Source organism: Lygodium microphyllum, chromosome 11, assembly GCF_053477565.2.
Source record: "Lygodium microphyllum isolate KBCC chromosome 11, Lygodium_microphyllum_v1.1.10, whole genome shotgun sequence".
Taxonomy (NCBI): Eukaryota; Viridiplantae; Streptophyta; class Polypodiopsida; order Schizaeales; family Lygodiaceae; genus Lygodium; species Lygodium microphyllum.
The window spans coordinates 80,353,708-80,366,103 of NC_141145.1; the positions used below are offsets into that span (position 1 = coordinate 80,353,708).

Consider the following 12,396-nt stretch of genomic DNA (forward strand, 5'->3'; position numbering starts at 1 on the left):
TTTTCTCTCCCCTCACTAGCACTTCGTGTAACCCAGTCCTTATCCCTTCTTGGCAATATTTAAAATTTATAGAAAATTGTAATCTTTAATAGATTTCTCTAGGCTGTATTTCAATAAAATGTGTTGAAATTCAAGTGTGTGTTAATGCCAGTCCACCCAACAAAGTTCACCTGGAAAGAGATAATCTTGGGTGAAATTTATGGCATATCTCCAATAGTTTGGAATTGGATTAGAAGCCGCTTTTTTTGGAATATATGGATTGGCAGGAGTAAAAAAGTCTTTGAAAATGTCTCTATTGATCGTATTCATGGATTTATGACAGATTTTCTGTTGCAGGTGGATAAGGATACTGAGAAGCTGCAAAGTCTCCATGAGGAAGCTTATCCTGGAGGATCAGAAGATGAAGTTGTTGCCCTGTATTGAAGCTCCTCTTCACTAACAGCTATAAAACTCCTTTCCAATATATTTTAATGCTTTGTTCAAAAAACAAAAGACATTCAAGTCTGTCCTTGTGATTGTAAATATTAAAGCATGTATGGTTAGATTTGATAAAAACATCCTTTATGCAATGCTCGAAATAAATATTTATCCAAAAAGTTGAAAATTTGTCAAAAGAGGCTTTTTATCCAATTTTAGGGGTATTGAGGGAAAAACACTAAAATGTTCCAAGATTTGTAAGTTTTCCCACCTTCGAAATTTATTTTTAAAGGTAAATTTCAAAAATTGAAGGGAAAATTATACTACTTAGGTTTTTTTCGAGCACTTTATACTATCGAGGATTTTAAATATTCTATCGAGGTCCATTTTAAATATGCTATCAAGTCGTATCTTACGGTGTTCCGTGCAGGAGGATGGCAGCATGCATAGGGTCCATGGCCAGCCTCGTGAGGGTCTAACATTGACATTGAAGGCTGTGGATACATTGATTAGAGGTCAAATAGGTCGCTCGCTTTTGATGGATACATTGATTAGAGGTCAAACGCGCTTGCTTTACCGACTGCGAGACTTGAGTATAAATTAGGTATGCAGGACAATACAGGTTGAATACCAACATGGCGATCAACTTGGATCAGACCACCGTTAACTACCTCCGGCCAACGTGCATGGCCGCAGACCTGCTTACACTCTATTGGGCGGCTGTGTGCGCGGTGCTGTTCTTGCTGTTTCAGGTCTTTGGGTGGAGGAGGGCGCGCGAGCGGGGTGGCGGAGCTGCCCCGCTGCCACCTGGCAGGTGGGGGCTGCCGGTGGTGGGGGAGACGGCAGACTTCCTGCGTTGCATGAGGGAGAACCGACCGCAGGACTTCGTCAAGACCCGGCGGGGGAAATACGGCGAGGACGCGTCGGTGTTCTGCACGTCGCTGTTCCTGGAGCGCATGGTGGTGATGGGGGGCCCCGACGCCACGCGCTTCCTGCTGTGCAATGAAGGCAAGCTGGTGCGGGAGACGTTGCCCAATTCCGTGCTGAGCGTGCTGGGGCGCAGTTCCGTTGTGGCGCAGGTGAGCGGCGGCGCGCAGCACCGGAGGCTGCGACGGCTGCTCATGGGCGGGCTCTCCCCGCAGGCGCTGCGCGGCTGCGTGCAGCGGGTGGACGTCCTCACCCGCCGCCATTTCCAGGAGCGCTGGCCAGCCGGCCGCGGCCGCGTCGGGTCGCTGCACGAGCTCGTGAAGGTCTACGCGCTGGAAATGGCAACGGGACTGTTCATGGGCGACGGGTGCACGGCCGCGGGCGTGCAGAACTCGGAGCTGGACGGCCTCTTCCGGACGCTTTTCGCGGGCCTGCTCACCTTCCCGCTGTATCTTCCCGGCACGAGGTACTACAAGGCCCGGCGCGCTCGCACACGTCTCGGCGCCCTCCTGCAGGGCGTGGTCGAGCTGCGCAGGGCGGCTCTGGCCTCCTCCACCGCCCCCCACGACCTCCTCTCAGCCATTCTGTCCGCCACCGACGAGCGGGGCCGCCCCCTTACCCCCGACGAGACGATCGACAACCTGATCACCCTCATCTTCGCCGGCCACGACACCAACACCTCCACCCTCATCTTCGCCTGCCGCTTCCTCGCCAACAATCCCGCCTGCTACCGGCGCCTCCGCCAAGGTCCAGCTCCTCTTCTTCTCATGTAGCTGGCGTGTGAAATTTTGTCGACGTAGGGTAGAAACCGCACACAAGCCTCCCGGACGTCGGTTGAAGCCACTTGGATAGTGCTAGTCACCCTTACTTAGTAACGTTCCGGAATCTCATAATTACAAATAACTAGTTACGGCACCATAGCCTGAACAAACACAGTAGAATGCTGCTTTTTCTTAGCACTATCTCAGAATGCAGCGTTGCAAGTTAATAAATCCCTCATTGTAACCTAGCATCACAAACCTATTGTTCATGCCTTTCCAGAGCATGAGGAAATTGCACATGCTAAAGATCCGAGCAACAACACGCTTACATGGGAGGATCTCCAAAAGATGAAATACACTTGGTGTGTGGTCCAAGAGACGTTGAGACTTGAACCTACAACGCATTGGTCCTGCAAAGTGTCAATCGCAGACTTCGAATTCGGCGGCTTTCGAATACCTCACGGATGGAAGGTAACTTGTAATTGTTGTGGAAGCACGTAGATTTGGTTTCTAGAAAATGATAGAATCTTATGTGGTGATGTACAGTGTTTTGAAACATTGAACCTTAACTTATTGTCGATGGCTGCTCATTGTATGCAATCGTGGGCTACTTCATGTAGATAATGCACAACTTGTGTGAGAACAACCTTGACGATAAATACTTCCTTGAGCCTCTCCAATTCGACCCGTCGCGATTCATGGCTGACTCATCTACGTCTATGGCACCTTATGTCTTCTTGCCCTTTGGAGGTGGCGCCCACATGTGTCAAGGCATCGACTTTGCCAAGATGTTCATCCTCGTCTTCTTCCACCACCTCACATTGAATTATGATTGGGAAATGGAGAATCCAAATGAAAGGGTTCGTAGAGACCCATTGCCTGTTCCTGTTAACGGCTTTCCTCTTATTGCCACACCGAGATCAAGCAAGGCATAAAACTATATTTTCTACGCTATATATGTATGTGACATGCCGCTGATAACTAAAGGATAAGACATGAAATGTCCTTGAATTTGATCTATTGTAGTTACAATAAAGCATGTATCTACTTTTTAATCCAATAACATCTTTGTATATATACCTTGTTCGAAAATTTTAATCAAAGTGTTGATGTTTATAGCTAAAAGTTGCATGTATGGTTGACTCACATCACCCAACAAGAGTGGTGGGTTGATGTAGAAGATGTGCAAGTGCTTTTGTATATTCAAGACTTAGATTTAAAGTGCAATGAAGATAGCAAAGGACTTGTCAGATAGCCTTCAACGGTTGAGGTCAGGAACTTGCATGAAACATAAGAGGAAGTTTGTGATGCCAGGAGGCATATTCCACGGTGGATTCCGTGCCACGGTGGATTCCGTGAGGTTTTACGGTGGATTCCATAAACTTAGATGACCGGGGCTCATACACAAAGAGGATTCTTTATGCGAGAAGTTGATGGGGATGCATTTTGCGGAATCACCCGCTATGGAATCACCCATGTACACACTAAATTAATGAAACGCCCGAAAAGGACAGGCATCCCCATCAACTTCTCGCACAAAGAATCCTCTTTGTGTATGAGCCCCGGTCATCTAAGTTTACGGAATCCACCGTAAAACCTCACGGAATCCACCGTGGCACGGAATCCATCGTGGAATATACCTCCATGGCATCGGTTTGTGGGAAAGCAAAGATTAGAATGAGTAGTTGACACAATGTAAAGCAATTTCTCAATCACATGGACCTACAAAAACTAGGATATGTGTTGGATTTCAAGAGATTCATGTGTGCAATCATCCAATTTGTTGGGCAATACTCGCTTAATATATTTGGGATTTTTGAATGCCCTTCAATTATTTCAAGGGCTTTGACAACATTATTAACCACTACCTCTCATGTAGCCTCTTACACAAGAATGCAACTATTTCTTTATAGTGATTGGAATGGCCTTCATTCAACCTCATGAATGATGCATTTTGTATACTCCATGAGCTAAGTGAGTGTTTTTTTGTCCCTTGACTCTCTATGGCCTCCACATGCAAAAGAGAAAGCATGGGCATGGCAAGAGAGAGTCTTGGATAGAAGAATAGAAGTGCTTCACCCTCTTGACTCCTCACCCTCATTCTCTCACTCTCTTGCTCTTAATCTCTCACACACTCTCTCAAAATGGAAGAAAGGATGCAAGTGTACAAAGTTTGCACACACATGAATAGCTTGTTCTATTCATGCACATCCTTTTTATACAATTTTCTAGGGTTATAGTTTCCCCATCCCTTTGGGCATCCATCCCATCTTTTGGGCCAAAAGATTGGTCATGTCTTATTGCATGCTTGTCTAAGAAAAGAATAGAAGCTTTGCCACTTCACCATGGAAGTTGGTCTACAGATCTATGTGCAAAGTAATACAATTGACATGATCTCTTGGCAATTTGAATATGAAATTGTTTCATGCACATTGTTTGTGGATAATAATCTAAAACTTAGGTTCATTCTTCATGCTCCGCTTGCACATTGGACATTATTTCTTGCACTTAACACAATGATAGTCTATAAGTGGAGGCAAGTAGAGTACAAACTAATATGCAATTTCACTGCTAGAGGATTTAATTATGTGTAAAGCTTGAATTTGTGTTGGTGTAGGAGTAAGATACCTTGCTTTTTATATCACTCTCATTTCTAAGAATTAGTAAGACAAAGGTCCTAAATTAGTAATAGCAAAGGCAATGCAAAGTTCCTTCTTAGCCTAAACACCATTATTGATGAACCTAATAGAGGCATACCATCAAAATATAAGGCAACTAGTAGTAATAGATTGGATATATATTATGAAAGAAAATACTAGGTTTAGTGGTGGGTGAACATAGCCTTTAGAGAGCATAAAGGAATTAATCTTATGAAACTATAAACATGGAGATTGCTTTAGATTGTCAAGTGAAATACATAAATAGAATCTTCAAAAGATGGGCAGTGTAGGGAAGAGGACGTGGATGTAGGAGAAGACAATGAACTAAAAATCTCAATGGAAAAGTGCACAAAAGAAGACATCCTCTAGGCTATCAAAGAGAAGATAATCAATACAAGGGGTACACTCATAGAGATTTGAAAGAGAGCACACTCATTTTGTAATGCAAATTGTATTAAATAATTGAGATATATACATAAAGTAAGATGGACAAGGTTGGCCCCTCATGCTAGGCCCCAAGCTCATCTACACACTCATTAAGGAAACTTATTAGTGGAGGGTGGTTAAAAAGTAGAAGAGGTTGTTACTAATTAAGGGCACTTATTAGTGGAGGGTGGTTAAAATTTAGAAGAGGTTTTCATTATGAGAATCTACATGAGTGTTTGTGTCACCATGTGAGGGGAGCTTATCAAATCCCTATCTAGGGGTAAAGATAGCAAGTGGATGGGGCAGAGCGACACAAAGGGTCATCTATGGAGATGGTTGTGAATCGTGATGTACATCAAGGAGGGCCATGGAGTTACTTTGGAGGTTGTTAATGTCACATGTGGATACATGCTATAGGCCTACCAACACAATAAGATGATAGGTTACTAGACAATGAAGGTGGAGAAGATAAAGTGGAGATGTGGCTCACAAAAGATTCATTCATGGGTCCCACTATCATGGCACAACCCATGTGAAAAGAGATGTCCTCCCCTTTGACCACCTGAAGCCAAAAGAATGATGATAATTTCTTTCATCTTCCCCCATGTGCCTTAGTGTAGGCTCAACACCATATATATATATATATATATATATATATATATCCCTTCTTCATGTTATAATACAAGTTTGACAATGTTTGCAATACCACCCTAGATATGTTGAGTCACAGGGGTCTTCATCCACATATTGATAGTGTTGTTGGACTCCTAGAGGGACTTGGCGAGGCTCACTTCTTGCACTTCACCCAAGCAAAGGCATTGTGACAAGTGTCTACCCCGACCACCTACCATACTAGCAACAACAATGATGATAATATATGTTCGTACATTTGTATTACATGATAAGCTAGTACTATCATCATCAATGATCAATATAAGGGTACTTGGTACATAGATCTGATGTGTATGCACCTTGGGGAGTCCACTAGGGTTTACCATATGGTACCACGTGAGTGTAAGGAAGGGGGGTTATTTAAGGGAAGGAAGGTACATTTTATGAGGTAAGGTCCCATAAATAAGGGGTAGATAATGGGTATTTTCATATATTTATTACACACAGGACGCCTCCTTATTACTACTAGTGAATTCCCCGTGGTATGCACGCATAGTGAATGTCGAAATGTCCCCAAGAATAAAAAACTCTACAAAACCTTCATAAAAAACAAGAGAGAATTTGCACGACATGAGACAAAAAGACCAATCGGATGCAATCTCCCCCCATGACTTGTGTGAGCGCTTCACAAGGCATGTATTTATAGATTTATTTATCTCCAAGCTCAATAATAGCCCACTTTACAAATAGCATGTTTTTTTACTTTTGTGTTTACTTTTGCTCAAATAAAGAGTAAGGCGTTTGGGCATCCCAAAAGTTGGGTTGTGCCTAAATACAATGTCAAATAATGAAATATTAAACCAAGCACCTATGCGCATACAAAATAATAAATGTTTGCCAAGTTCTTTAATAAATAAGTGTGCTTAAATAAATATTAACACCGTGCCTTTAGTGATAAGGTGCACACCCATCAAAAATAGTAATTCTTCTAGGTATTTTGAAATCACGCCATCACCTGATGCTACCCAACGTCACCGTTGCTTGCTCTACACATCAACTAAAGCATTTACAATTGTTAGAAAGTAATAAGATAAAACCCAACAAAAGTGAATACCTAGCAGTGTTCACCTACAAAATAATTATAGAGGTTGGAACTCTATCCTAACCTTAATTTAATTTGAGTGTACACTCTAAACTCATAAACATCCATTAATTTAATATGTATTTTGTGGAATCACCTGTTTGGAATCACCCACATGCACATTAAATTAATCTGATTCCAAAAGGACATGCGTCCCCGTCAATTTCTCGTACAAGGAATCCACCTTGTGTACCAGCCCCGACAAATAAATATTGCGAAAACCAAATTCATGTGTGCTAAACCATGTGTGCTAAACCAAATCCAATGCTTTTATCAACTTTGCAGAAATAAAATCATGTGTGCTTCCATCATCATGCAAAACAATCTTTTCTTAACCATGCATGGAACATTTCATTGTTAATAGTGAATGAGGATTTGGCATATTCGGTAAAGTATATGAAGCATCCCCGATATCATCTTCATCTTTAGTGAAGTCTGGCATATCTTCATGGTCCTCCTCATCAGTCACTCCCAAGTGATCGATTTGTACAGCTTGCTTCTTGGATTTACAGTTCATTGCTAAGTGCCAAGGCTGATGACACTTGTAGCAAACTATAGGCTTTGCTTTGGAAACATTATTGGTAAGGGCTGGAAATTTGGATATGTTTGGATTTGGCTAGAGAGAATGCTTAGGGTTTGAATTTGTGTTTGATGATAAAGCAGGAGGTCGAATCCAAGCTTTTTGGAAAGAGGAAGGAACAAAGTGATTTTGATTGAATCTTCGGAAGTTAGAATTGAATTACTTTGTAATAAAGTTACCATTAATAAAAATTTGTTGCGGTCACTTTTCTCGTCCACGAATTTTATCCTTCGTATCATGCACTAAAGAAATCGTATCCTCCAAAGTCTTTGGCTTGAACATATTCACTTCTGCATAGAAGTGACCAAGCAAATCGGTCATATACTTATGCTTGTGGGTCACCTCAAGAACATCTTCAAGCATTCGAAGTTGGAGTAAGGCACTCCAGAAACGCTTAGTGTATTGTGGGATGGATTCACAATCTCTTTGTTGCAGGAGATCCCACTGTTTGATAGCTTTTTCATGGAATTGAGGTGGAAGGAAATTCTCCAAAAATTTCTTTTGAAAGGCTTGCCAAATAGAGGGACAATCAACACTCTTGCGGACAACAGTCCACCATAATGATGCTTTGTCTGCTAGATGATTAGTGACGCATTTAAGTTTATCTCTTTCAACATATTTATCTTCATGAAAATAGTCGTCGAACCTACTGATGAAAGCAAGAATAAATTTCCCATTTCATTTTCCATTAAAAGTATGGAATTTGAAATTTCTTTTACTTATATTCTTGGCCTCTTTCCTGAGAGCTTGTGTATCGAGTGTTACATCAATCGTATATCGAATAACATCTTCATGTTGCACTTTAATTTGATCGACAATGGATCGTTGAACTATAGCTAGTTGTGCTTGCAAATTTTGACATGCTCTTTGCTCTACTTAAAGTTGCATCATGATTAGATCTAATTTTTGCTCCATAGTCGGCTCTAGCAAATCACCTTCGTCCATTAAATCATCCATGTGATGATTAGATATCCTGCAAAAATCTCAAACAATCTCACACACTTGAAATCTCATTATAAGGATGAGCGTAGCTCAAATTTGGTTTTACAAGGCTTGTTTTTTTTTTTAATGGCTTTTATGATATTCTTCCAAGTGAAATAGTGTTCCGTATAGATTGCGTGCGACAGTCTACGTGCTATGAATCAAGTCTGCTAAGTTGTAGGTGGAAACTGAGGTTTGCAGGAGTTTCGAAATGGGTTCGGAAGTAATACACCACCCGCTATGGAGGAGATTAGTAATTGAATTTGAAGCCTTTAGTAAAGCTTAGAACTTTAAGATTTTAAAAAACTTAAAAGATTTTGGAATTCATTGAGGACGGCAGCATGTTCTGGTTGAAATCGTTGTGGTTGAGTATATCCTCCCACCATCGATCGTTGGATTTTGAAGGATTAAGCCTTTCTTAAGATTTTTAAGCTTATAAACTCCAAACTTAATGAAATTTCTTCTCTGCTTCTTTGTTACAAAAAAAGATTACAAGGATCTTGAGAAGTGGTCCTACGCCTCTTGGGAGAGGTCCTTCGCGATTTGAGAGTACAGTAGGGGGTTCTTCACTGCCGAGAACACGCTTGTATTGATAATGCGTCGCGAGATAATATGTTCGCGTGAGATGGTAAGCGATTGGAAGCCCTTGATCTTAGCTTTACTTTGATACGACTAATGTACAAATTAGATGTTGTATGTGTGCATAGTGAATGTTAGAAGGTCCCCAAGAACAAAGAACTCTACAAAACCTTCATAAAAAGCAAAAGAGAATTTGTATGACATGAGACAAAAAGACCAATTGGGTGCAATCTCCACCCATGCCTTGTGTAAGTGCTTCACAAGGCATGCATTTATAGTTTTACTTATCTCCAAGCTCAATACTAGCCCACTTTACAAATAGCATTCTTTTTGGCTTTTGTGTTTGCTTTTACCTAAATAAAACAGTAAGATGTTTGGACATCCCAAAAGTTAGGCTATACCCAAATAGAATGTCAAATTATGAAATATTAAACCAAGCGCCTATGGGCATATAAAATAATAAATGTTTGTCAAGCGCTTTAACAAATAAGCGTACTTAAAAAAATATTGGCACCATGCCTTTAGTGATAAGGCACATGCCCATCAAAAATAGTCTTTCTTCTAGGTATTTTGAATTCACACCATCGTTCGATGGTACCTAGCACCACTGCCGCGTGCTCTACACATAAACTAAAGCATTCACAATTGCTAGAAAATTATAAGATAAAACCCAACAAAAGTAAATACCTAGCACTCTTCAACTATAAAATAATTAAATAGGTTAGAACTCTATCCTAATCTTAATTTAATTCGAGTGTGCACTCTAAACTCATAAATGTCCATTAATTTGATATGTATTTTGTGGAATCACCCCCTACGAAATCACCCACGTGCACATTAAATTAATTTGATGCTCGAAAAGGACATCTCGCACAAGGAATCCACCTTATGTACGAGCCCCGGCAAATAAATATAGTTTTATGAAATCCATCGAAAAACCCCACGGAATCCACCGTGGAATAAAAACCTCACGGAATTCCCCATGGAATATGCTTCTTGGCATCATACCCCCAGGGTGGGATAGCAATTATCCTCAATTGCTATTAGCTCAATGTGGAGCGAGTAGTGAGGGGAAGCACTTAGGTCACGAGCATGCATCCATTGGGCTTCTTCAACAGGATTATTTTTAAAATTAACAAAATACCTAGAATATCTACAGCCAGTTTAGTGGTCATAAAGTTAGTGTCTAGCATAGTTTCAAGTTCAAGGATTTTAGTTTGTTCTTCTAACGAAGGAGGGTTTTTATAGACAGGGTGGACATGTATTTAGCCTCTAAAAGATTGTAACAAACTTATATGAAAAGTATTATGTATCTTCCAATGTTGAGGTAGTTCTAATTTAAATGCATTGTCATTGATCTTGTGAATTATTTTGAAAGGTCCATAAAATTAGATGCTAATTCAAAAATAAGGTGTTTCTCAACACTTTGCAATCTTCTTGTTTCAATGCGTCACCAAACATAATCACCAATATTGAAACTCATGGATTTTCTTTTCTTATTAGCTTGTTTAGTATATGATTATTGGGTTTTTGCAATTATATCTTTAACTTGACCAAAAATAGTAGCATGCATATTAGCAATATCATCATCAACTTTAACTTTATTTGATAATGATATGATAAGTGTAAGCAATCTATATCCATAATTCCTAAACGTCCATGGGAACATATTTCAATGGATTTTTAATTGGTTTGCCTAATACACAAGCTAATCATGATATAATTTGGACTATAGTAGATCGATTTAGCAAACAAGCATATTTTCTACCATGCAAGAAAACATTAACTACATCTCAAGTTGCACAATTGTTTTTGAAGATTATTTTCACTAACCATGGTTTGCCACAAGTTATTATTTCTTATCGTGATTCTAGTTTTTGTAATAATTTTTGAACTACTATATTTGCTAATTTGGGTACTAAGATTGATTTTTCATCTACATTCCATCCTCAAACCAATGGGCAAATAGAAGCTACTAACAGTACAATTCTAGATCTTTTGTGTACATACACAATTTCAAAACCACAAACATGGGACACATTTGTATTTACTTTAATTTACATACAATAATATACCACACATAGCTATTCATAAAGCACCTTTTGAAGATACTTCAAAAATATACTATTCATCATACTACTGAATGTAGTTGGTGCATTGGTCAAACCAAAAGGCATAACAAAAAATACATAATGACTAAACTCAGTTCTAAATGCAGTCTTGAAAATGTCAAGTGTATTCAATCGTACTTGATGATGTCCAGATCTGAGATCTATCTTGCTAAAAATAGTGGCCCCTTGTAGTTTATTGATGGGGTTGTCTACCCTAGGGATCGGATATCTATTTTTAACAGTGATCTTGTTTAGTGCATGATAGTCAATACACATACTATAGGTTTTTTTTTTCTTAACTAATAGGACATGCGTACCAAAAGGAGAACTACTGGGTCTCTAATGAGTCCTCGGTTCAATAGTTCTTCAAATTGTACTTGTATTTCTTTTTTCTCAATCTGATTGTGTCTGTAAGGTGCTTTACATGGTGGTTGAGAACCTATGATTAAGTCTATTTTATGGTCTTTAGGACGTATAGGTGGTAAACCAAGTGGTAAATTAGCAACAAAACAATCTTTAAATTGTGAAAGAAATTGTCTATGTCTAGGATGCATATGATTTTTCTTAGTTTCAATTTCATTCATGCATACTAAATATGATTTACTACATTTTCTCGATGCACGTTTAGCCTGTGTGTGACTAAGCAAGGAAAAATTATCAAAGGTGTGAAATCCATGTAATGTGATTTGGTTTCCGTTAAGATAAATTTTCATAGAATGTATGAAATAATCTATGTGAAGATTATATTTGTGACACCAAGGCATTCCTAAAATAATATCACTAGCTTGCAAAGGTATAACCAAGAAATTTCTACTCTCAACATAATCACCAATTTTAATTTCTGAATCATGCACTTCTTGTGTACCATTGTATCTAGTGCCTAAGAATGTAGCCTTTATGCGATAATGCCTTCGAACAATAGGTAAATTCAATACTTTTACCAACTTTGCGAAAATAAAATCATGTGTACTTCCATCATCATGCAAAATAGTCTTTTCTTGACCATGCATGAAACATTTCATTGTTAATAACAAATGAGGATTTGGCATATTTGGTAAAGTATATGAAGCATTGCCAATATCATCTTCATCTTCAATGAATTCTGGAATATCTTTATGGTCCTCGTCATCAGTGGCTCCCAAGTGATTGATTTGTATAGCTTGCTTTTTGGATTGACAGTTCACTACTAAGTGTCGAGGTT

The 12,396-nt window shown here is 39.5% G+C and overlaps 1 protein-coding gene across 1 annotated transcript; it reads left to right on the forward strand.

The window, feature by feature from the left end:
* Positions 1-1,019: 1,019 nt before the first annotated feature.
* LOC148029012 (cytochrome P450 716B1-like) lies at positions 1,020-3,219 on the forward strand. Its single transcript, XM_087688643.1, has 3 exons — positions 1,020-2,091; positions 2,386-2,576; positions 2,726-3,219. The coding sequence occupies exons 1-3, from the start codon at positions 1,053-1,055 to the stop codon at positions 3,038-3,040; spliced, it is 1,545 nt and encodes a 514-aa protein (XP_087544769.1). The 5' UTR covers positions 1,020-1,052; the 3' UTR covers positions 3,041-3,219.
* The last annotated feature ends 9,177 nt before the right edge of the window (positions 3,220-12,396 follow it).

Bases quoted from the DNA above. Each gene is read 5' to 3' on its own strand.
- LOC148029012 (XM_087688643.1), top strand. From the start codon at position 1,053: ATGGCGATCAACTTGGATCAGACCACCGTTAACTACCTCCGGCCAACG. The intron at 2,092-2,385 runs GTCCAGCTCCTC...ATGCCTTTCCAG, and splicing joins CTACCGGCGCCTCCGCCAAG to AGCATGAGGAAATTGCACAT. The intron at 2,577-2,725 runs GTAACTTGTAAT...TACTTCATGTAG, and splicing joins GAATACCTCACGGATGGAAG to ATAATGCACAACTTGTGTGA.